This window comes from Trachurus trachurus (genome assembly GCF_905171665.1).
Source record: "Trachurus trachurus genome assembly, chromosome: 16".
Lineage (NCBI taxonomy): Eukaryota > Metazoa > Chordata > Actinopteri > Carangiformes > Carangidae > Trachurus > Trachurus trachurus.
This window is the reverse complement of record NC_139902.1, coordinates 7,763,085-7,788,236: the sequence shown is the minus strand read 5'-3', so window position 1 is coordinate 7,788,236 and position 25,152 is coordinate 7,763,085. Positions and strand designations below refer to the sequence as shown.

Sequence of the window (25,152 nt, the reverse complement as noted above, 5' to 3'; positions counted from 1 at the left end):
AATAGTGAATAGGTAGCCTACTATAGAAGAAAACTTAAAAACGTAATCTAAGGCGACTTCTGGAGTGAAGAGCGGTCCAGTGTGGACATGTATTGCCTATATGAAGTAGTCTAGGCCTAACTGTGGTTCTTAAAATAAATCTATCACGTAAAGAGCAGTCTACCTTATTTGCCTCCATGAACTCCACAGGGGGAAACCTCTCCAGCCAAATCAGTACAGTTTACCCATTCAATTAAAGACAAATGAGCCAAATAAAATAATGACACTGATGGAAAAACAGCAGACAGAAACAAAAGGACACCACAAACTGATTTCATGTGAAACAACTTGATGGCATTAAGTTGTTCTGCTTATATTTTCAAATTCATCCAAATTTAATGCATCAAATATAGACCCTTTCTCCCATTTCAGTCCAAGAAAGGTGCAAACAGAACTCGTAACAATAACAGCTTTAGGTGTCAATTTCAGGGCCAGGTAGTGCATAGCATACCCACTTTATTAAGGTATTCATATGTATTTATCTTACAGCATATGGACAGAGAGAACAGAGCTAGAAGTAGTAAATGTTATTAGAAACACAAAACATCCTTTACAGTACGTTTTTTTTTTTGTTTTTTTTTTTACACAATATATTCCGGATTCTTCCTGAGTCTAAGTATTTTGACAGTTGACTTATTGTTTCAGCCACTTTTCAAGCAAAAAACATGTCAAACATTTTCTGGTTTTAGCTTCTCAAATTTGAGAATTTGCTACTTTTCTCTGTCATCAATTGTGATGAGATATCTGTGAGTTGTGAACAGGTGAACACACAAATCAAGCTATTTTAAGATGATGCCATGGACTGCTGGGAATTTACATCTGCATTTTTCACTGCTTCTTGAGATTTAATGGGATAAACAAATATTTTATAAATTGAGGAAAGAATACGGTATGCTCATTGGTCACTGGATTCACTCAAATCAACAGTAATTCTGTTGATTTATACTGAATTCTACTCCTGCTGTTGTCGTCAGTGTTTGTGCACCACATCTGGTCTTCTTTAGGACCTGGAGTAAATAAAGTTGACTGATAAGTGGGTGGAGGTAGTTTATTTTATCACAGTTTTACTGCATCCAGGAAGCTATGATGTTATTGGCAATAATCAGAGAAAAATATAATTTTTCCATCTCACACATGTGGTAAAGCAAACCTTGGTTTAGCCCAGATTAGTGCACATTCAATGAAAGGAGACAGAGCAGTGTCAGTCTGTTAGAGGGCAGAAAAGGCAACTCTACAGCATGTACGTCAAACTGGTTTTCTCTTACAATACTTTTAATATGTCTGTTCACCAAATTGAGTATGAAATGAGTAGTGTGAGTAAAGTGCCCGTCCAGTAGGGGGCAGCAGGTGTTGCAGCTCCGTTGCACAGGTGTGTGTTGCAGCATTCATTGGTGAAGGTGAAGTTGAGCCCCAAGGCATATTTTTCACCCGTGAGTCCACACAGGACAGGCAGGACGCAGCTCTTCTCATACAGCACCACACGGAAGTCTCCTGAAAGTTGAGCAGAATAAACATCGTTTCAAGAGTCACACACTGAATAAACCACACCGACACGTCTCCCTCCGTCTCTGCCTTTCTCGGTTCTTTTTCTCAGTTTTGATTCATTTAAATTTTTACTCGGTGACTTGAGGTTCCCTCACCTTTCATGCCCACAGCTTGGCTGGACAGACAGAGCTGCCCTGGTGGACACCTGATGGGAAATCTGATGCAGTCCAGAGGTGAGATGGTGGGGAACACACAGGTGTAACAGAAGAGGGGAACTGCACGACAGAGATTCTGATTAAAACCTGAAACTTAATGGATCAACACCTTAAGACCTTTGCAGATTGCTGTGAATGAAATAGTAGTAATTACATGAGAAGTACAGTACTGTCTTTGCTCTGATACAGGCAACCAAAACAACAGTTAATTTGTAAATGATAACCTCAAGAAAAAATATCATTAGTATTCATGGTAATCATATTTGTTATGGTGGAAGTAAAATAATTGTTGAAAAAAAAAAGCTTAAATGTATATTCGCAAAGCATCATTGTTGATTCAAAAAGTGACACATCTGCAACTATTAATTATTTGACTCATTTTTCCAAAGTAAAATGACAAGAATGTAAAGATTTGCTTTGTCTTACATCATACAAAACTGAATATTATAGGGTTTTTAAAATGTCACATGGAAACTTTGATTTAAATATTTGTTCTCAACAACACTGTTAATCACTTGAGAAAATGTTTGACAAATTAAAAAAGGTCTTTAGTTGCACTTCTACTCTTAGCTGTTGCTGTAAGAGTGTTTCTCTTGCAGTGTGCATCTTCTGTACATGCACAGACATGAGTGAACACACACATTTTACTGCTGTTTTGCTCACTTACCCACAGCTGGAAGGAAACAGAGGAGAAGCAGAGGACAAACCAGCTTCAACATAACTGACTGTTTCTGTCTCACACCAGGAAAACAAATGAATCTCCAGCTCGTTACGTCGTCTCTCTCCTGTGGTTTTCTAGAAGACACCAGCTGTCTTCATCCCCAATACGAGGAACCAGTTCTTAGTCTCCTTGGTTCCAGAGCCACAGTCCTCTCAGGATTCCTTCTTTCGGCCCAGCTGCAGAGATGTGAAGGTAAATCTCTTCTGGTTTCACAAGATATTCTGTTAATTAACTCCAAGAATCTCCACACCCTGATAACTTATGATTCAATTAGGCCGTTAGCTTCCCGGTGACGGCCGCGACCTTCTCTGTGCTGCCCAGGCTCACTGCCCTGCAGAGGACGGCCCCGTTCACAGTTAGAGAATCAATGGGGCTTTGTTACAGGACGTTACACTCCAGTTGGAAATCTGTGTGCGATCTATCATTTCTTGTCTCATGCCATGTTTTTTTTTAAAACAGGGTGCGAAGACACGTGTCCTGTACCTAGGTAAAACGGGGCAGGTTTATTAAATCAAGCCTTATTTCCTAATGAAAGACGTTGAGTTTGGTGGGAGGGCTGTCAAGTGACCTGCAGTCCCATGACTAGATGGCAGGACACTGCTGTAGTTTTTAGCTTTATGGAAAAGATGTTGGATACACTGATCCTTTACAGCTGTTCCGATGCACAGAGAAAGGGGGCTTGTTGGTTTACATGTTGAAATAAGCTCTAATACCTTAATTTTATAAGAAAATGAGTAGTTTTCAGCAAGGAATCTTGCAAAATTGTCAGATGAGATAATCACATTAAATGCCACACCTCTACTTGCTCTTTCTCCCAGTTTCTTTTTTTTTCCCCCCAGCCATACAAGAGGCATTTGTTTCCACCAGTGACCTAATTAGACCACAGTGTTTTAGCAAATAAATCTTGATATGTCTTTCAAAACAATGAAAGTAACATTTGACCACCAATCAATATAAATACAGGCCATTAAAGGTGATTGCTTGCATTTGTCTAAACTTTATTGAGTCACTGTAGACTAAGTGTCAGAGTTTTGGGTGTGGGCTGTCTCTGCAACCAAGTGTGAAGTGTTCAACAGAAGATTCCTGCACATTGTTTAGTGACTTGTAACATTAATTTTAGCTTTAAATAAATGTATGTATTTGAAATGTTACTGTACAAAACAGGGGCCAACCACAAGAATTCAAAATTACACAGGAATATGTGACAATAGGTGTCTTTATAACACTTATCATCAAAGCGCAGCTTTCATCCTTTTTCTGTCCTTCTTGAACCACAGCTTTTTGCAACACGCTTGCTTTCAGCTCTCACCACACATCAAATTAACACAGTCATCTCTCATATTCAGCCGTAGCTCTACTCAACATAAGACAGGGGTTGGCCTCTAAGCGCCCCCTGCTGGAGGAGAGAGGGCACAGCCCGCTTGTCGACCTGCTGACGCCTCATGCGCACCACGCCTGCGTCCACCTGAGCTGCCGCTGTCTTGCGGCGCAGGTCGTCTAGCAGCTGCAGACAGGCGCGTTGCAGTCCCGCCATCTGGGCCTCAGAGGACATCAGACACTGCTTCAGCACCGCACTGCCCTGAGGTCCACACAGGAAACACATTCAGTCTGATTTCTCATTCAGCGTTAACCGCTGGGTCTTTTATATGGTGTGAGCATGTGCCAGTGAGCACAGAGTATACATGCTGGTATTACATGAATAGGTTGTTCTGCTTTGTTTGTCTTGCATATTCTGTGTTATAAACTGTTTTGTACAACATCTATTGCAAGTCTAACCATTCTGTGTGAGGGATCCCTCCTCTGTTGCTCACCCTGAGGTTTCTCCAAACTTTTCCCTGTTAAAATGGTTTTCTCCTGGAGTTTTTCCTCAGTCAATGTGAGGGTCTAACCCAGTGGTTCCCAACCTTTTTTGACCCCATTTTGACATCACAAATTTCTGGCGACCCAGCAATTACATGACTGCACTTGATCATGGCCGTCAATCAAGATGCGCAAGCTCAGATATCTTTATATGCTGCATTTTATTTGAACTCGATTTAAATTTGAGAAAGTGGAAGTATCGAATATAGTTGTTCAGGATTATGTGTGGTGTTTTTAATCATAATTTTAAAAAGATTATTACACGGCTCTATTGAATGCTGCTCACTGCGTTCTATGGTCCGTTATTTCTGACCATCGTCAAGTATAACAGACCGTTGCAGGGGACGCCACTCTGATCAGAGGAGCACAGAAATTAGAAACTATGCAGGTCAGGATATTTACCTTATGTTTCATTTTTACCGTCATTAAACAGCTTGGGACTAACTGTGATGTTAGATAAATGACTTGTAACTTGTTACAGTGAGAGTGGAGGCTCCTTCCACATCGTGGCTGAAAACCAAACTTACTATACGTCAGAGTCTCTGACCCGGTGTCACAGCTCTCCTCTCGTCTCGGTGGCACCGCGACTCCGCGACACAAACGCACCCCGTAAACAGTAAAGTTAATTTCTTGATTATGACAGATACGACACAATACACACATCGTAACACGTGTATGGTAATCCATCGATCCACTGATTGATTATCAAAGGCTTCAAATGCACGACGGGGAGGCTCAGCAAAACAGCGGCCGTGACCGGGCATGCAGATTCGCTAAATGATGCAATTATAAATCGTAGAAAGTCGTATTTTGATCAACATTATGTTTCAGATTAATTATTTCACTCGTAAACCGTGTAATAAGCGGGATAATGTATAGTTGGTCGGTTGTTATGGAGAAATAAACCCCTTCAGGTTGTTCCATACAACATGTCAGGGTGTAACAACCTCCGAACTATACATAATGATTAGTTAAAAAAAAAATGTATAAGAATTTTTTTTATCAATTAGGCCTACTAGACATTTCAGACGACTCCATTTGAATTCCAGGCGACCCCTCGCGGGGTCCCAACCCCAAGGTTGAAAAACACTGGTCTAAGGGCAGAGGATGTTGTTATGATACAAATAAAATTGCCCTGCCTTGTCTGTATTTTTACACAGGAGGAGAGTGTGAGTGTGGGATATTTGACATTTTGGAAGAAGTACAACACCTGTATGAGATGAGCAGCCTCAGGTAACTGTGTGCCCGGGTGTCTCTGGTAGACCTGCACCAGAGGCCTGTTGAGTTTCTCTCTGGACAGCATATCACCACTGTATTCTGGACCCTGCGAACACAACAACACAGGGAAAACGCCATCGGGTGCACACTGCCACTGAGGTGCAGACAGAGCTTCTGATCCTGTTCCACGTGCACACTTACCTGCGCTCTGCCGTGGCTGTGCTGGATGCAATTTATTTCCCTCTGCTTGCGGAACATGGCCTGCCGGGCGGCCGCAGACATCACAGTCAGGTTTTGCTACAAATGACAAAGTGAAATTAAAAGTTGAATTTCTATACCATAAACATATTAGTGGACATTTAACAGGTGGTTTGTCTCTACCTGCAGACTGACAGTCTCTGCAATTTTCTTCACCAGGCCGTTGTTGACGGTGCAGTGGGCAGCTTTCTGCCTGCTGATGGCGCTGGAGAGCATCTGCTTGATGTTTTCCCTCAGTTGCACCGATCGGTTGACTGTGGTAGTGGATGCCTCTAAGACCTGTTTACACTCTGCAGGACGACAAACAAGTGATGCTGAAGATCTGTTTCACTTTAATGAGCCATGATGGACAGTTTCATCTTCTAAAACTAAAAGATGAGGAGAACAGTGACCTTCCTAAAATAACCCTCACTGCACAACCACAACTGTTACACCTCAGTGGGTGAAGTGCGTGTGAGCAGTAGAGATACTGCAATGACATCATGTGCATTAGTGTAAGACAGTAGTGCACATATGAAGTGTACTTATCAACTGGATTATCATGATTTTTTTAAAATTCATTTATGACCAGATACCTACAAAGAAAGGACATTCTCAATAAACTAAGATGGCAAATATACCTATTTATCACCATTGTGTTAGCAATCAGCTCAAAGCACCACTGTGCATAAATACAGCCTTATACAACTGCTGGTACAGTATCTGTTCATATGAGTCTACATGGCCACAGTATTTCTTGCATATTCTGTGCAATTTAACGCACACACAAACCCTGCTGTAAACTCACATCTACAGTATCATACTCTGCAAATACAGATATTCTCATATTGAATCCACAGATTCATGTGGCATCTGGTTAAATTTGACTAGTTCCATGCTTTCCATTCACTTTTTTGTTCTTGGGAGCTTCTTTTTTTCCTCCTGCATCGTCATGCCTGCCTGCAAGGACTGACCCAGTTTTCTCTGTCCTGACCCTACCTGGTGTAAAAGGGCTGATGGGGTCTGTTTTGCGGGTCTGAGCAGCGTTGCTGTTTCCTCCAGCAGAGCCGCTGCGGGGCAGCAGCTCCAGGACACGAGCCCTCTCACCGGCACAGTCCAGCAGCCGCCTGCTGCTCTGCCCCAGGGCCTGGAGGAGACAGAGGAGGAACATTAGAGATGCAACTAACCATGATCTTCATTACTGACTTATGTGCAGATTGATTTAGTCTCCATTCAGAATTGGAAGTTTTGACAACTTGGTCTTCAAAACAGTGAGTGTGGTCTTACATTTGACAACCATCAGCTGGTCTGTAAATATTTCCAATGTGATTTAATCCATTGATCTATAGTTAGGATCCTTTTTATTATTCACTTAATTAAAATATATAAAACACACAGTTATTTATGGTCTGCTGAGGATGGATCCAGATAAGTCAGAGGGTGAACATGGTAAACATTAAACACAATCAGCATCTTCATATTAATGTTGCCATTGACGCTTAGCAGCAGGCGCAGCAAGTACAGCCACAAACCCGCGCTGTGACGACATCTCGGCGCGTCCAATAGGAGAGGATGTAGTGGAGTCTGAAAAAAAATCAGCCGCTTGCAGAGTGAAAACAAACGGCCAGACATTCAGTTAAAGTGACGGATGCATGAAATGAGTTGTCATCCTCCTGAGGATCAGACCAACTCTCTCTAACAGGCTGTTAAACTGCTCCCTGCTCAGCCTGACGCTAAAGTTCACCTGGAAGCGGTCGTTTTGTAGCTCCTGGCGAACATATCTTTGCATATACCCACCCAAATCCTGTTTTGTTTGTTCGGTCGCTGAGCAACCTGCGCCGTATGTGTGAGCGCTGCCGCCCTGCTCTGCGCCTGTCTGCGCTGTACCTCGCGGTGGGCACGAGGTACAGCAGAACAAACAGAACATGACAGGAGTAACCATAACAAAACTAAAGTAATGGTATAATGCAAAGGCGGACAGTACAACAGTATGGTGTGAAAGGCCCTAGGTCTTCTAACTTATACATGTGGTCTTTATCTTTTTGTATTAGCACAATTATAGCTTATTCCGTTTTTTGTTTTTATAAAAAAATAAAAGAAATATGAAGTGATGATGAGAGAAGGGTGGATGTCATTCATATGTGGAGGTCAAGTGGAACTAGAGAGAAAAGAAAGAAACAGAGGTGGTGTGTGTGTGTGCGTGTGTGTGTGTGTGTTAACATCATACATCACCTGTAGCTGGGTGAGTGTGTCTCTCATTGTTCCCTGCAGCTCCTCTTTCAACTGGGCCAGCTCTCTTCTCTCACACAACAGCAAGTAATCTGCACCATCTCTTTCCTGCAACACAGCAGAGGTGTCAGTGAACGCATCCCCTCTCCAACCCCGAACTTAATGAGTTCATCCTGTACTTATCCATTTCATGTCGGATGTTGTATTAGGGTGTAATGGCTATTGAATCCTACAGTATATCCTAACTATTACTGACAGCATTTAAAAATGATTTGATGAATAATAATAATTAGGGGTTTATGGATTTTAACTTTGATGGAAGTGTGTGACCCAATGTGCTCCTGAAGATGACATCTTAAGATATTTCCTGTGGTGCTGAGAAAATAAACTAAATATTTGCATGATTTATTTTTTCCTTGGATGTGTATGAAATTATATAACAAAACAAAACTAGAAGTGATTGAGACGGAAAGTTGAAAATTGTCCTCATGATCTGACTCAAGAGAAATTCTCTGCTTTGCATGAAGGTCATAACAAAGCAACATTAGCAACGTTAGCTCCTGAAGTGATATATCATTGAGTGTTTCCTCATGGATCATCTGTATTTATCACACCGTGGTCCAAAGAACAAAGCACAGTGGAGACATGGATGGATGCAGGGTCAGGTAGAGCAAACCACCACAGAGACACTGATTTAAACAAACTTTTTGCAGCTCTGTCAGTATGAGGCTCCTGCTTCTGTACAGGATGGCTGTGGGACCTTTTAAATGTCTCATATTGTTTCACTGGCCCTTTATAATGTAGATTATACACTCACTTTCTCAGCAGTGGACGGCCTCCTGGCCCTCCCCTCTGAGCTCCTCTTGTTGACGGTCAGATCGGTCCTGAGGCTGCGCAGCATCCTCTCCAGGTGACCCCGCTCCCTCTCCAGCTTGAGCCCCTCCTGCCTCACCCTGCCGGCCTGCCTACGCAGCTGACCCTCCACCTCCCGCACCCTCCGCATGTACTCAGCTGCCACCGCGGTGCTGGCACCTGCACACTGCTCACGCAGGCTGGTGGGTGGGAATGGGGCCACAGAGGTCCTCTGGGACCCACCGGGGAACTTTAGAGAAAAGTTAAATGGTGATTATCAAATATGTATAAATTGGAGGTACAATTTGTTGGCACATTTTAGAGGTCCTTGTACTTCACTTGAGTTTCCCCTTTTTATGTGACTTTATTAAACTGCACCAAATTATTAGGAAATCATGAAGTTGTGGAGCCTCTTTGAATAATGAATACTTTTACTTACTCATATAGTTTACTGATACTTCGGAGGGACTTCATAGTAAGTTTACTGTGTAAAATCACCATTCGATCTGTCAAAAAGGAAAAGTCTCTGTTGTCTTAAAGCCTATAGGCTACCTGAAGTTGTCCTGAGATGTGTGATAGTGGATTTGTAACTTTTTGTGTGTTAAATCTCACTTGAAAACAAATTTCCCTGTCCTAAAGTTAACTGACCTTGTTTGTTCAATAGAAACGTTTGATAGATGACAGTTTTCTCAAATGTAGCCTGACAAAAACACCCGCATGGTGACCCCATGGTGACACCATGAGCCCAGGGTGGGAAACATGATCCTCATCTCAAGTGTATCTGACAATACAAGTTGATGGTGGTTCTCTGTATTAGTCTCACCGTCGCTCCTGTGGTCTGAGGCCTCTGCGTCTTATGATTGCAGATGCGGTCTCGACCATCTCCGGCTCCCTCCTCTGTCATTTTATCTCCGGATGTCTCCGCTGCACCGACCGAGCCCTTTGGAGTGAACCGGGCCGCAGCGCTGCTGCAGGTCGCCGGCCGCCCGGCCCGAGTCTGCCGCACCAGGCGCTCCGCTCGCTGGATGGAGCGAACCGTGGCATCGCGCCAAGACGGTGGTCCGACGGTGACCGAGTCGAGAGGAACCGACTGGACCTGCATTCCTTCACATGTAGTCTCCTCTTAAAAGACAAAAAATGATAATAAAAACTGCTGGCAGATGGCCTGTCTCTGAATGAGGTAAACTGTGAAACATCCAGGGTGAAAACTTTGCATAAACTGTTGGTGTCAGCTCCATGGCAACGGTTCCTGAAGTAACCAGACACTCGAAGCTGTTTGGTGATTGGACAGTGAGACCACGACAGGGGGCGCTGTCAATCAACACTTTCTAATAAAACACAGTGCTGCTGATGAAGCACACTGACAGGGAGGGAGGGTTACATGCTACATACTGTAACTGTGCTAGAAAATGTTTTTTTTTTTTTTATTATTAGGCTTTAAAAAAAAAAAAAAAAATATGGAAAGTCCAAGCATGGCCAGATCATGAAACAATGGGGCCCCAGGCACAGCATGTAGCCTAGAAGACCCTGACCAACGACTAAAGGACAACAGGCAAAAGGAAATAAGTTTTGTCAATTAGTTTTGTCCTTTTCTGTAGTCATTTCGTGTTTTTAGACAATTTTTTTTCTTTGTGGTGGGAAATGTCCAATCACAGAGCTTTTGCTAATGGCAGTTGAGGAAATTAAAGATGGTCACGTTTGAGAAACTGAACAGCACTTTTAAGTTAAAATCCATTCAGTTTTGAGCTGAATTCAGCAAATTCACAACAACACAGTACTTTGAATTTGCAGCTTCTGACTGGCCTCCTCTGCCATGTAATCAAAATCAAATATGGCCAATTCTCATCACATAAAGGGGCATGTCGGGGATCACAATACAATGCTTTTTGCATATCATGCAGCCCTAGTGCTGGGTATTGTAGCATGGATCCTTTTCCATTTATATATTATTACAAGTTGTGATCATAACATAGGCCTACATCATCTAAAAACATAATTGACAGAAACATTTGAAGGCTTCTATGATGGTTAGTGAAATAAAAACATCTAATGACATAAATAGCTTGGATCAGAGTGTTTAATTCTCTTGAGCTAAAAACAAAAAAAAAATGCATACATCCCAGGCTAACAATACAAGATACATAAACACTGAAGATCACTGAGAATAGTACCGAAGAAAAAAAAGTGACACATATAAAAGCAGAAAATGAAACCGGTTAAAAATATTATTTTGGTCCTATGTATTCCCTTCTGTGAGCATGAAGTCAGCCCTGTAAACAAAAAACTGGCAGATTCCCACTGACAAAGTAAAAAAGACAAACACAAGACACACCAAAGAGCTTCACAGAATAAAGTACTTAATGAGACCAAATTAATTAGTCGGATCCACTAACAATCAATCAATCACACCATTCAGAAACATATCAGCAACAGTCACACTGCATGAAATGTAATCTCAGCACTGCCTTGCCATTAGATCCATTACATTAAAATTAACTAGATACAGCAACCTGGTGGTTTTTAAATCAAGTATGAATCATGCAGCTACACCCGATCTCTCCAAAATGATTCTCCAAAGTCTGAACCCGCTGATTCACTCCAACAGAGTTCACTGGTAATTGGGGGAAAATAAACTTTCCTTCCAGCAACATAAGTCTGCAAACACAAACCTCAAAAAAACAAACAAAAAAAACAAAACAAAAAAACAAGTGGAGAGATGAATATAAATAGACTTAATGTACACCACGATAAATATGTTGTAGAGGCAGTGAGGTGGTGCAGAAAGTGCTTAGTACTCCTCCCACTATGTGCTGTTAGTTTACGTCCGGTACCTCCTCTCCCTGTCACAGTGTGTGTTTGACGGCCGTCACAGGTTCACATTTGTTCTGCAGGTTCTGCTGCAGCTCTCTGAGCAGATTGTCCCGCTCCTCGGCGTCCAACAGGATTTGCTGCACAGGAGAGAAATAAAGACCTCAGTCAGTTTAGAATAAAAACACAGATTATTATAAATTTTTGTACCTGTATCTGTTTATATCCAAGTATTACTATTAATGGTTAACTGGAGTCCAATTCCTAGTTTGTGTGCACATAGCTGATGAATAAAGCTGACTCTGATTCAGACAGACAGTAGTTCAGCAGGTGAAACAATGTAGTACCAAAGGAAAGTGTTGTTTTGACGGTGATAACCTTCTGAAAATATTCTACATGAGGTCTTTTACATTTAAACAGATAGTATATTGTTTCAGTGAGTGCTAACACATCTTCTCCCATACACAGCAGCATGGGAAACACGAGCGGGCACTGTGCTGATCTGATTGTGCTGGTAACACACACAGTCCACATCAGATAACCTGAACTATCACATTAAAATGTTAGGCTTTGTGTGTCTGCTTTTTCTGTCAGAAGACGTGGATGAAAGAAAGTGAGAGGGGTAGAGTTTTTCTGTCATTAACCAAAGAACAACATGAGTGCTATTTGTCAATGGGAGCAAACAGTTCCCAAAACCTTTCGGTCAAGTCTGATGATACGATAAGCAGCAGATTCCTGCACTTTACCTCTATGAGTTTGTCTCTCTTCTCCAGACTGTCCCTCAGTTTCCTCTCCTCCCTATGTCTCTCCTCTCTGATGTTCTGCCAGGCTCTGTCAGCCTCCTTCTTCCCCTTCTCTTTCTCCCTCAGCTCCTGCCGAGTGGCTCGGAGTTCATCAGTCAGAGACGACACCGTCTGACTGTGACTCCCCTGCTGCTTCTGGTGAAAAACATGAACACAAGAGGAAAGTTGGAGGGACTGAGATCTGTTGTTGATCTTCAAATTAAATACGACAACACAACAACAGCAACATCAAGAGGGAGAGGGTGAGGGGGGAAAGTCATTTTTGATTCAGAATAATAAGAATCTTTCCTGGTTAAAACTCCCAGCTCATCTCACCTGCACCATGTCCTGGTATTCCTGCAGGGCCGTGGTGAGCTGGGTGACCTCCTGGCACAAGGTGGTGCTGTTTGCCTCCATTTGCTTCCACAAGGCCGATTGCTCTGCTCCGCCCCCGGCCATCCCCTGACCAGTCACAGAGTCGGAACGGGCCTGTGGGAGAGGGAGCTGCTGTGAGTCAAAGTTTCCCCCGTGGTCACTGAAGTCAATATTTACTGACTAACCTCGTCTGCCAGAGGAGGCAGAGAGGACAGAGAGCAGAGGCTCATTCAGTGAGGCAGAGAGTGGAAGCTCTGCAGCTTCCTTTGAAAGGTGGAATAAGTTAAACCAACAAGTGTCACTTTATATCCCAATATGGATTATAACATGACACATACATGACTAGGCCAAACTATTTTGTAGTCTCCTTAAATGACATGTTCGATTTATCTTGGACAGACAAAACATCAGAGGCAGACTGACATCTTTAAACCAGCAGGTTCCACAAGACCAGATCCATATTGGCCTGCACAAACCTCGAGTTTGATGCCCTTACCTATAAATATTAATAAGTAATGACGACTTCTGTGTTGTGTTTTTGCTGTCTGGTGTTCTTATTGTGCTCTTATTTACATTATTTGTTGTTTTTTATGGTGTTCTGTTATATACTGTTATAGTATTGTAGTATTGTTTTTGTTGTTCTATTTCTAATCTGTTTTTTTATCATCTGACTGCTATAAAGTCATAACATGAATCTAAATCTAAAGTATTTGGCAGCAGAATATTAATTAACTGCATGCAAATGTTTCAGGCAGCTGTTTTGTTCTTATCACACAACACCGTCAGACGTTCAATTGGTTCCAAATTCACTCTGCAGCATCACAACGACCGCAGCCAGAGACATCGAGAACGATCTTCAAAGACAAGAGGAACCAACAAGTCCTACAGCCGACGCTCTGGCTCCCACACAGCCCTGACCTCAGCTTCATGGAGTCAGTCTGGGATTAGTAGGTTCTAACCTGCCTAACAAATGCTTTTGATGGTGTTGTGACTGGTGTTTTTTGAAAAAGCAAAGGTTAGTCACAGCGGTATTGACTTGATTGCGATTTACTCTAAAGAATTATTTTTATTTTTGAGTAACATTTCTCAAGTGCTGAAAACATCTAGACTATCTTTTTTCCAAAACCTAAGCTGGTGGTGTTTTTTCAGCCCCCTAACACTTGGCTCTTGTTTAAGAGACAAAACTGAGGATGACAAAGTTTTTATAGCCCTGCTGCACCTGCTAAAGCTTTTATGCCCCTGTAATGGGCATATTAATGGGCAAATTAAGATCTTTATCAGCTCAGATCTTCTCACATTTGGATCATAGTGGTTGAACATTGACAGTCTTTGATGAGAACAACTCCTCATCTACATGTGTCACCTGCTCATCTTTGAGGCAGCGGATCAGAACCTCCTTCTCCTGCAGGACAGTGGCCAGGGCCTGGTCCCTCTGCCTCCACACCTCCCTCTCCTTCTCCACCTCCTTCAGCTGCTGCTCCTTCTCCCCCAGAGCCACCCGTAGGTCCTGGAGTAAGTATAAAAATGCAGCTCTGTCTAAATAAAACCTGAAGCAAGGGGACAAAGTACAAGTGTAGTAAGAATGTGGGTGTGTGCGTTTGTTTTTTACGTTGATAATATCCTGGTTGCACTGCAGCACAGCGTTGAGTGTGTTGAGGTCTTTCTCTCTGTCTCTTCCAGCCTTCCTCAGAGCCTCGATCTCGTTCTCCAAGCCCTTCTCCTTCTCTGTCATTTCAGACCTCAGAGTCTTCAGGGCAGCCTGCAGAGCACAGAACCTGTTATAATCTACATTTTAGACAAATATTTTTACATTTAATTCTATTTATTACCCATGTAAAATGAATATAATCTACTGAAATTGGGTTTCAGACTCGTGGTCAAATAAAACAAGACATTTGTAGATGTCTTCTTGAGCTAAGGGAAATAAAAACTGGCATTTTACTGTTTGTTTAAAATCATTTGTCGCTCTTATCTGTGCTTTATCTTAACTTGTTGCCTATGACAAGGCCAGAAACAACAGAGTACTCCAAAACACAGTGTGTAATCTATATTTCTTTCAACAAAGCCAGAGGAAATAACTGACATGCTGCTGTTAGACTGGTTAAACTTTCTGATAGGCCTGAGGCATATCAAACAAAACAAACCAAAAGAAAAAAAAAGACCAAGAGACCTGCTCTGCAAACACAAACGCCTTCAGGGACAGGAGGACTCAGTCTGATGACTGTCAGCCAATGTCTGCTTGTGCTGATACCTGCTTTGGTTCAGTGTGAGCGTATTACACTGTATGTCGCCATAAGTTGACTCAGCAGTTAACACTTAAATGATGACTCAGGGATTTTGAACATGGCCCTTATTTTCTCCATGTTTTTGGGGTATAAATAAGTAATAAAGACAAAGATCTATGCATCAAGTCTAGTACTGAGCAAGAACAGCCTCCCCTGTCACCACGAGACAGCTGCTGAAATGTTTGTCCATGTCAAACCATGTCCTCTAAGGGGCGGTTTCCCAGACAGGGTTGGAATTGGGACAAGAGTATAGGTAGGCTTTAATTAAATGTCTTTCTGAAATGCAGACTAATTAGAGACTGCACCTAGACTATGAATTAAATAAAATGTTATGTTATGTTATGTTTATTTATTTGATATGGACATCACAAATACATTGAGACTGTTCCAGTGGACAGACCAGATGCTTTGCTTGGGTGTTTTTAGCACATGTGCTATTTTTCAACACCAGTCCATAGGCGGCTATTCTAAAAGCACAGAGCGTAATATCAACAGCATGAGATAAAACCAAGTGCATGACACAACATCACAACAGTAGAATACTAATCTAAAAATACAGAGCACAAGATCAACGAAAGGAGAGCAAACATAAATCATGATCGTAACAGTAATAATAGTAGCAATGAAAAAGTCCATATTTATACATGTGGGCATTGTTGTTTTGCTTTTAACCATGCTTTTAGACCTCTGTTAAAAGAGTTTGTATCAGTCTCCAGTTTCAGGTGAGTGGATAAAGTGTTCCATAGGTTAACCCCTTTTACTGAGAAGGCAGACTGTCCAAATGATGTTGTACACTTGGGAACAACAGTTAAATCCACCTGTGCTAGTCTGAATTAGTTGCCTACGAAACATGGAATAGACCCGGAAAAGACTACAATTTTGAGAAACATTACCATGGGTCACGTCTGTCAGCAAGAACTTGTCTAGCCGGTGGTATTCCCTGATCTTCATTGATGTACGCCAAATAATCCATGTACTGTATCCTCTTTAATACACAACATCTGAAGTTAAATCTACCTAAGCCTCATTTAGTCCTGGGGTAGCCCTAATCTTCCTTCAGGAAACCAGCTTTGTTTATTCAGGACTAGGCGAGGTCTAGGACTATTCAAAAACATGATTGAGAAAGGATATTTCTGTTAGGCTGCATTAAAAGGCTGTTTAAGTCCAGACCTCGCCTTAATCTCTGTCTGGGAAACTGCCCCTCGTAGCTCTTGTTTTTGCCTCTGCCAGTGTCACAGTGTGATTCTTCTACGTGTCTAACAGCATAATGGAAAGGATTGTTATGAACAGACCTTTATTGAAGATTAAGATCCTTTTTGTTTAGACAGGAACAGCCATTAAATGACACTGTTAGGGGCCACCACTGACAATAAAGGGGATTTTATGATGTTGCTTGTGTACTGCTGCATCAAGTGGCTAAGTGCGTCTGTTAAATTCACTGTTCATAATAATTTAGTTCAGCCTTATTCATATTTATACATAGACCATAAATAGAAAGAGTAAGGCCCGAACGGTCTGGGCTGAAACTGTGATTCGGCCACAGTCTCATACGAGCCAATGACAACAATATGGTTTGTTGTAGTCATTTGTTGTACCATTATACAACATTGTAGCAGCTGTTTAGTGGTCGCTGGGTGTAGCATTGTCACGCTGGTTGTAAAGATTTTTGTCCATGTCAATCATTTACACCGCAAAACATAGTTACAGGTTAAACAATCCCAGAGTTATCGTTTAGTGTCAGGATCAAACAGGTCAACGTCAGCTCTAACCTTGTTGTCAGAGAGAATTTCCTTCAGGTTCTCGGTCAGTTTCTCAGTCAGCTTGCTGGCCAGCTCGGCGCCGGCACCCTCCTCCACACACAGTCGTCTGATCAGACCCATACACTCCTGGAAGAGAGGAAATATCAGTCTGCTTAGTGCAATGGAGCAAACACACTCATGTAACAGCACATGAGTGTGGGGGGAAAACATTTAAACTGTGGTGTGTCTGATTTGGACATTTTAACATGAGCTTAAGCTTCAAGGTTTATGAAGCCATTTCACAAAGGAATCAACACACCCTCGTGTGTTGATTCCTGATTAATAAGCCGAGGGAAAGTCTCTTCATGTAGAGGCCAGAGCCAAGCTGATATGCATGCAAATGAGAACCACTACAAACATCAGACAGCGCTGTCATAAATCCACAGCTCCATCAGCCTCATTTATTACCTGTCTACACACCCTGAAAGCCAAATCTGTTGAAACCTGTGCAATTCAGTTTAAAGACTCACTTTTAAGACTCACTGCACAGGTTCAGAGAGGATGTAAAGAAAAAAGAAAACTCCTGAACTTCTGATACACTTGTTATAATTTAGGGTCAGTTTTAGGTGTATTTTCTAACTAACTGCATGGTTTATGTCGGAAAAAAACACAAAGATTTGTGGCTTGAAGTTAACAGGGGCTAACCTATTGTATGATAACCAGAAATAGTAATAAGCTTTAACTGTTCAATACAATTAGGTTACAACAAAGTGACAGAGTTTATAGAGTTATAGTGTAAACAGCTTCACCTCAGTGTTGCGCTCATTAAAATCTCCTGTCATTCAAACAAGTTGGAATTGTAGTTTGAAACTTTAATCAACAACAAGATCATTAAAAAAAACATCAGATTTAGACCAATCTCTGTCAAATAAATACCTAGTTAATGGGTTGCCTTAGGCTTGGATCATGTAGGGTGGGGTTCTATGTTTCATTGCCCAATCTAAGCTCTATAGTAAAAATGAAGTAAGAGCTTACAGGTGGTTATCTTAGCTTGGCATAAAGGCTGGAAAGAGAGGGAAATGGCTAGCCAAGCTCTGTGCTAAGGTATGTCCATCTACCAGCACCTATGAATATCACTAAATAAAATCTCCTTTTGTGTTTTGTGTCGTAGCTTCCACCTGTTTTCGGTCTTCGTTCCCAGCTAACCTAGGCTACTATCTTGGTCAGGAAAACGTGGTATCAAACCTCTGAGTTGTTGTTCATGTTGCACCTGCTAAAACCAGGAGTTCCCTCTATTAGTGATGTAAGGGCTGCAGTTCATTTAAGAACACTTTTGGTGGGATAAGAAATTCTTTTGTCATCTCTGACCTCCGATTGGACGGTCTTATCGTTAATCATTTAGCTGTTACATTCATCCAGACTGGAGCAACACATTGAAACTAAAAACCAACCGTCAACATAGAAGCAGCTAAAAATAAGCACAGTCACATTTCGAGCTGAAGACGACACACTGTCTGTCACCAGCATAACGTGACGAACACACAAAGCGAAGCAAACGCAGGTTTTTTTGGTGCTGCCACTTTAAGGGCGCCCAGCGACTTCAAAGACAAACCACATTCCAGTGAGCTCTGAGCCAGAGCCGGGGCTGTGGCAGAGGAGCTCACTGCTGTGTGTGCATGACTGAGTCCTGTCTCCCCTCATCACCTCACCCACCTGGATCAGACGCTCCCGGCTGTGCAGGGAGTGACTGAGGCGCTGCAGCAGGAAACCTCTGCCCTCCTCCTGGACCAGCTGGAGGAAAGACGGGAACAAATGGTCATGGAGCGGCATCAAAATGTGGAATCAACACAACAACTCTGCTCTGAGTTTGTGTCTAGGTTTTAGGACTGCAACTGACAATTCTTTTCATAACTAAAAACATTTATTATATCATAAAACTAAAAACTCATTGAACTCATTAAATAACATTTTTTTCAGTTGGCAAATTTGTATATTGACAAATTGTTGCAGCTCCACTGGGTTTCTATAATCTCTAAAACAGTACCTAAGCCTCACTACTGATAAAAATATGCTCTTTGATACCACTGTTAGAGGAATATCAACATGAGATCCAATCAATTAGTTAATCAACAGACAAATTATCAACATCTATGATGGATTAATCCTGTCAACCATTCTTCAAGCAGAAACTTGCTGCATAATGTTATATAATTGTAAACTTTGACCTTTGGAAAAGGGAAACACAAAACATTAGGCTACTTTGGACTAAGGGAACAGACAATATTCAATTCTCATCTTTTTTTTCTCCATCTTACAAAGCATTACTCAACTAAGTGATTTTTAACTGTTATACTTCACAGGGCAAAAACAATTAATTGATTTATTAGTGATGAATGTAATTATGGTAAACATTTTCTTATTCCTTTGCTTCATTTTATAAATGGCTCCAAGTCAGGAATGTCCTGCCTTATTATAACAATTTTTAAATAGCCTACATTGCACCAGTTTAACTTGCATTATTTTATTTTCCAGTTTAGCTCACACTTTTTTAAATATGTCCTATCTTACAGTTCCACTTCCAACACTTTGAATTTGCCTCTTTGAATTTCCAATTTTCCATCCAACTCCTTCCCTCAGCTCACAGAGGGTTTTAGCTTCTTACAGCTCCGTGTTTTGATTTTACAACTTGCTCTGAACACGCACCCTCGCTCTCACTCACTTTGTTTCCAGACTTTGCATCAACCTGTTCAGAGCAAAATTAAATGTTTTAAATCCCACTGCTCCCTGCTCAGCACCAAACCTCAGACACAATCAGAGACAAAGCCAAAAAAAATGTCACCCTGTAACTGCTGGATGTGTAAATAAGCAACTGACTTCTAGCAAGCTCACTACATCAACTTAACAAAGTGATGATTTGGGCTATTGGTGTTTTATTCACATGAATCATGTTTCCACTGAAACAAAATCACGTAGTGCACTGACTGCAGACTCTGCTGAATGTAATGAGAACTGTTTTAACAGTGGATGGGCATTGTTGTCTTTGCCATTGCTGTGTTTATTTTAAAGTCTATTGTTGCTGCGTTCTTCAACTGCAGTGCTGTGGGAAAAAAAATTCCTCTTAGGGAAATTAAACTCAAAACTCAAAACTTAACTCAGGTTTAAACCTGCTGCCACTCCTCACATTTCTCACTAATATACATTTGTGCTCATTAGCGTCCCTCGTTCTGACAGAGATGAGGTCATGCAGACTCCAAAGCAGCTGAAAGGCCTGATAATGATAAACTCTCTCATAAGACTGTAGAGCCCCGAGCAAACTCCACTGGTCGGGGAAGATTCCAGAGAGACGTGTGTGTGTGTGTGTGTGTGTGTGTGTGTGTGTGTGTGCGTGTGCGAGAGAGAAAGAGAGAGTGTGCACCTGTAAATCTGGAAACGTGGACACACCCTACCACGGACACAAAACACAGCGCAGCCACCCTCCATTCCTGTGAAAATGCTATATTTGTGCTAGGTCAACATTCACACAGTGCTGATGCAGCTGTTTGGACACGTGACCCGAGTGTGTTTTACAGGTAAAAGAAATGGCTGGAGGCATTTATCCCTCATGATGACAGCTAGGACATATATTTTGGCTATTGTCGAGGTTTACTTATACATATCTTTGTTTTCCACTTTCATTACATTTTTTAAGTTTTATATATTCAGAAAATATCAATATGCAAATTTTATTACTCACTATGTTCACTGCATTTTGGATTTTTTTTCCCTTTCTTGCCTTGACACTGGCTAATTCCTTCAACTCACGATCATTTTTAATCAGTCAGTCAGCTGTTATTTTGTCTGTGTAAGTTATCATGGACCTATATAACATTTTCAGGAGTCTTGTTTTGTTGGACCAACAGTCCAAAGATATTTGGTTGATCATAGTGTGTAAAAAAAACACAAGCATCGAATCCTCACATTTGAAACACTACAGTAAAAACATTTTTGCTTAATCGCAGCCAACTTGATAAACTAATTGTTGCAGATCTGGTGTCAATCTTGCATCTTTTCTTTTGCTTCTTGTATACTGGATTGAATGAATGGTGTAATAATTGGATTTTAAACCACTTGTAAGCAGATTGTTGTAGTGTGCAGGAGAACAAACTGAACACTCACAGGTGCCCAGTCCGATCCGTTGACTTCAGCTGGTTTGCTCTTCCCGTGTTTCAGCTCGGCCTCCAGGGTCCTGATGCGGGACACAGCTTGGTCCAGCTGGCCTCGCAGGTGCTGGACAGCGTGCTGAACCCTGCCAGTGGTGCTCTGGAACAGGAAGTGACCTCATAGTAAACATGGTTGATGATACTACACAGTGAGGATTAAACAGGAAGGGAAAAACCTCACCTGTCGATGAAGAGGCACAAACTCATCCCTCAGCTCTGTTAAGACATCCCCGTCCTCTTCGTCCATGTTGTCCCCTCCGTTCTCCACGTCCCCAAACTTCAGCGCCCTGTTCACTGTGGGTGACGTCGTCTCTCCGCTTTTTCCAGAGTACTTCCTGTCCTTCCTGCCCAGGACTGGGATCCTGCTCCCTGACGGTGAACTGACTGGCTTCCCCTCGATACCTCTGAGCTCCTTCAGCATGAAGGTGACTGACTGATCACCTGGAGAGTCGAACGGATCGTTGCCGTCAAGAGAGTCCAGGGACTGAACAGACGCGGTGCAGGAAGAGGCTTGTAAGGACAGATTGGATCCCAGCAGTGAAGCCGGACTGGAGCCGATGGACGGCACCCTCTGCCAGTGGAGGGGCATGCTCTGGGATTTGTCTCTCGACCATGCCAACGGGGAGAAGGATTGGAAAGGTACGCGGCGAGGAACCCCACAAACGGACTCATAATCGGAGTCAGACACCCGCAGGGAATCACAGCCTTCACACCCTTTGCCCTTTCTGCATCTTTTACCCGTTTTAATAAAATACGGACACGCGTCCCACTTCTCAGACCAGCACTCGTACCCTGAGAGGGCCATGTTCTCCTTGAGCATCTCCCTGTAGCCCTCCTTCTCCCCCTCCCCATCCTCCTCGCTGGTGCTGCCTCCGCTCTGTCTCTCCGGTGGGTGTCTCAGCTGGTAGTTTTGTCGCACCCACTGTCTGATCTTGTCCCTCTCTTGCGTCAGCTTCTGAAGCCTCTCGGACGAAAGCACCTTCACCCTGGCTATCACCGAGTCGAACTTGAACACTCGCTCCAGGGCGCATACGCATTTGCCGCACACAAACTCCCCCTGCCCGCTGCCCCGGGTCACAGACTGCCCCAGTATGTGGGTCAACACCGAGAGCACATCCATGCTTTTGGAGGGGGAGTTCAGGGAAAGCTGGGACTTAGAGAGAGATGCCAAGGATCCAAGAGACATGGTGCTGCCTGTGAAGAGTTAAACAGAAAGAGGCTGACTCCAGATTCAAACAATATGTGACCTAAAACTTCTCTGTATTTCTTTATGCTCCAGACTGACTCACCCCAGGGGCTGCTCTGAGAGGACTGGGACAGGCTTCCTCCTCTTAAGGACTCTGTCGGGGTCTGAGGACGACTCGTCTTCTTATTTTGGCCCCCAAACAGCCAGCGCCTTTGGTTCCCCTGGAGAGTGCCGCCACATATTCGACACAGGTCATTTTTTCTTCTGGAGGACATCATGGACAGAGGGTTGAATGACACTCCACCTCCTGTTGTCCAACTGATACGGGAGCGTCTCTGTGGATTAAAAGGATGCACTTAGAGCTGCGGTGAAAACATGATCCATACTGAAAATAACAATCAGTGGCTGCTTTAATACAGGAAATAGCCTAGAACTGGTTTATGTTCAGCATCTAATCCAACCAGCCTGGCGTGTTAAAGCGTCTCCCCACTGATTTGACTTGGTGTTTTGGTCCTGTCCCTCCCCTGGTTTATAGCTGCTCACAGCTGGCTGGGTGTTTACACTGGTTTCCCTGCACGCAGGGCGGGACACGTCGACCTTGGGCCACGCTGACAGTGAGTCCAGTCAAAACTGTGCATGAATGAAACTTTCTCTTCAAACTCCCAGTCTCTCCATGAGCCTCTCTCGCCCCTCCGCAGGGCGAAAAAAACTCAAAGAGGCTATGACACATCCTGAAATCATTTTACAGCAACATCAAGTGGCTTTAAGTGGAAATAAAGACTATTTTAAGTGGAAAAAAACGATTTAGAAACGTGATACTTGCTGGTTTACATGACCTTTGATCGAGACTATTTGAAGCGGTAGTGTTTTCCGGGAGCGGCGGACCGCACGCGGCGGGTTTCCATTGGGAAACTAGTTGAAGTGTCGTCGGTCCAGTTCTATTTTTAGGACACGGTGGTGCAGAGAGTCACCGTCAAATAACGTCAGGCTGAGAGAGGAGCTGCACTGTCTCCAGTACCGACTTCACGCCAGCTCACTGACACACACTCACTCAGCTTTCACACACTACACACACGCACACACTATTTGTTTAAATGCCGTGTTACGTCCGTCGTCCCTCCGGGATTCACTCACCGGACGAGGCAGGAGTTAAAGTCCGTCAAGCGACGAGGAAATCCGCATCGTCACCAGCGAGGCTCGAGTAAAACAAGGTGTAAAGTTAAAATAGAAAAAGTTTCCAAAAGAAAAAAATCTCTACCGGGAACTGAAGCAGAGCCGCGTCTCCACACACCGGAGCAGGGGAGGAGAGGGGGGTGTCACCTTTCTGACGTCATCAGTCATACCTGTTTAGTGCCGCGTGAACAGAGGGAGGAGGTCTGACTGACGCTGGCTGAGACCCACAAATAGAGTACAATACAATACAATACAATACAATACAATAATGATTTCAAGTTTCATAGATTTTCATTAGTTAAAAAAATAGGATAAAGTTGTAAAAGTATCAATCATATTGCAGCATATTCAAATAGTAGAAATAAGTGCACCTGGTTCATGCAATGCAAGGAGGAACATATTTCTATTTTCCTAGTTTTTAAATTTTCACCAGAAACAAAAGTGATATTATTTCAGTGTATGAATGACTAAATCTGCTTATAATTAACTTACATAAGGCAACATCAGTCTTCCTGTGCACATGTTTTAATGTCAAATTTTTGATTAGATAAATTCCCTTAAACCCAACTCCTGTGAATCAGTTCATTAAGGAAAATCAATTGCTTTAATTGATTGATCCCTAGTTTATGGGCTGTTTTAATCTTATCATGCGTAAAGGGCAAAAGAGTCAATACAGTAGCTATGCAGGCCTGTGCTCCACAGTCAGTGGTGAAGTCAACATGATCTGACAAGCTGTATGAGCACATTAACTCTCCTCAGCCTGACTGTATCAAAAGAAAGCTCAACGTTTATCAAAAGGGGAAAAGCCAACGCACAAATCACTTAACAATTATCTTACATTTTCACTATTCAAAACGTTCAGTTCAGTTGACTTTCCTTCTTGTTTTTGTGTCCACTTAGCTATAAAGTTACCCCTCCTGTTGCTGTTGTATTGCACCGTGTTGTCTATTATTGTGTTGTAGTTAAATGGTGAAGTAGAACCACCAACATAAACTGCAGCCCAACACAACAATTCAAAACCTTGAATCAGGACTTTTGGCAATTAATAATTCTTGATCATTACAAATGAATGAGGCACTGTTAGGTTTTCTTCAAATTCAGTTGTGTTTACTGATCACAGCTGCCATCCAGTGGATGAATCGTCATTTGCACATTGCACAGACTCATGTGTCCATCCAGCTACTTGAGCTATTCACTGTATTCTTATCGTTCTCAGTTGGAATGTATGTTTTGAACATCATTTAACTTTTTACTGAATTTGTATTGCTAAACTTTTGTACTTTTTTTTCTTCACACTCTTATACTGTATTTCAGGTGATGTGCAGTTTGTTTACAGTGGGCGGTCTGTGAGAAACATCATTTCATCATTTCAGTTTAACTTGATTTAATTTAATGACGTTGCACCCTGAAAATGGCAACTAAAGTTTCTCTTGGTCAGTGTAGGCCTAATCAGAAATTCTGTTAAGAAAGAATTTTTTTGAAAGGAACAGGTGAGAACTGGACCATAGATTTTTATAGTTTAAGCAAAAGTGATTATGCGAAATTAACCAAACAGTTGTAATGTGTGGTTGAAATTAGTTGATTTCACTGAGAGAAGTGAGTGAATGAACCGGTGGAACAAACTTGTGACTTTACATTTTATTCTGAAGTAGCACATAGAGTTTGCAAAGATAATCTTATTTCTGCCAAAAGGACAGACCTGCTGTAGCCAACATGATTGTGCACATTTAAGGCAAAACATTGCATGAC

The 25,152-nt window shown here is 42.4% G+C and overlaps 3 protein-coding genes across 3 annotated transcripts; all 3 read right to left on the bottom strand.

The window, feature by feature from the left end:
• Window positions 1-1,324: 1,324 nt before the first annotated feature.
• On the bottom strand, window positions 1,325-2,458 carry LOC310999194 (uncharacterized protein; the record flags this gene model as incomplete). The annotated part of the gene is made up of 3 exons (XM_083989518.1): window positions 1,325-1,530; window positions 1,680-1,799; window positions 2,407-2,458. 3 exons carry the CDS (start codon window positions 2,456-2,458, stop codon window positions 1,325-1,327), a joined length of 378 nt encoding a protein of 125 aa, XP_083845644.1.
• A 1,356-nt stretch (window positions 2,459-3,814) lies between these two features.
• tektl1 (tektin like 1) lies at window positions 3,815-9,958 on the bottom strand (the record flags this gene model as incomplete). The annotated part of the gene is made up of 8 exons (XM_083989517.1): window positions 3,815-4,039; window positions 5,531-5,644; window positions 5,740-5,835; window positions 5,920-6,086; window positions 6,775-6,922; window positions 8,008-8,112; window positions 8,822-9,088; window positions 9,680-9,958. 8 exons carry the CDS (start codon window positions 9,956-9,958, stop codon window positions 3,815-3,817), a joined length of 1,401 nt encoding a protein of 466 aa, XP_083845643.1.
• A 1,011-nt stretch (window positions 9,959-10,969) lies between these two features.
• LOC310999843 (uncharacterized protein) lies at window positions 10,970-23,505 on the bottom strand. The gene is made up of 11 exons (XM_083990409.1): window positions 23,365-23,505; window positions 22,334-22,565; window positions 21,226-22,238; window positions 21,001-21,144; window positions 18,559-18,636; window positions 16,876-16,992; window positions 14,431-14,580; window positions 14,185-14,328; window positions 12,783-12,935; window positions 12,411-12,602; window positions 10,970-11,804 (listed from the first exon to the last, which is right to left on the bottom strand). The coding sequence occupies exons 2-11, from the start codon at window positions 22,506-22,508 to the stop codon at window positions 11,700-11,702; spliced, it is 2,271 nt and encodes a 756-aa protein (XP_083846535.1). The 5' UTR covers window positions 22,509-22,565; window positions 23,365-23,505; the 3' UTR covers window positions 10,970-11,699.
• Between the last annotated feature and the right edge of the window lie 1,647 nt (window positions 23,506-25,152).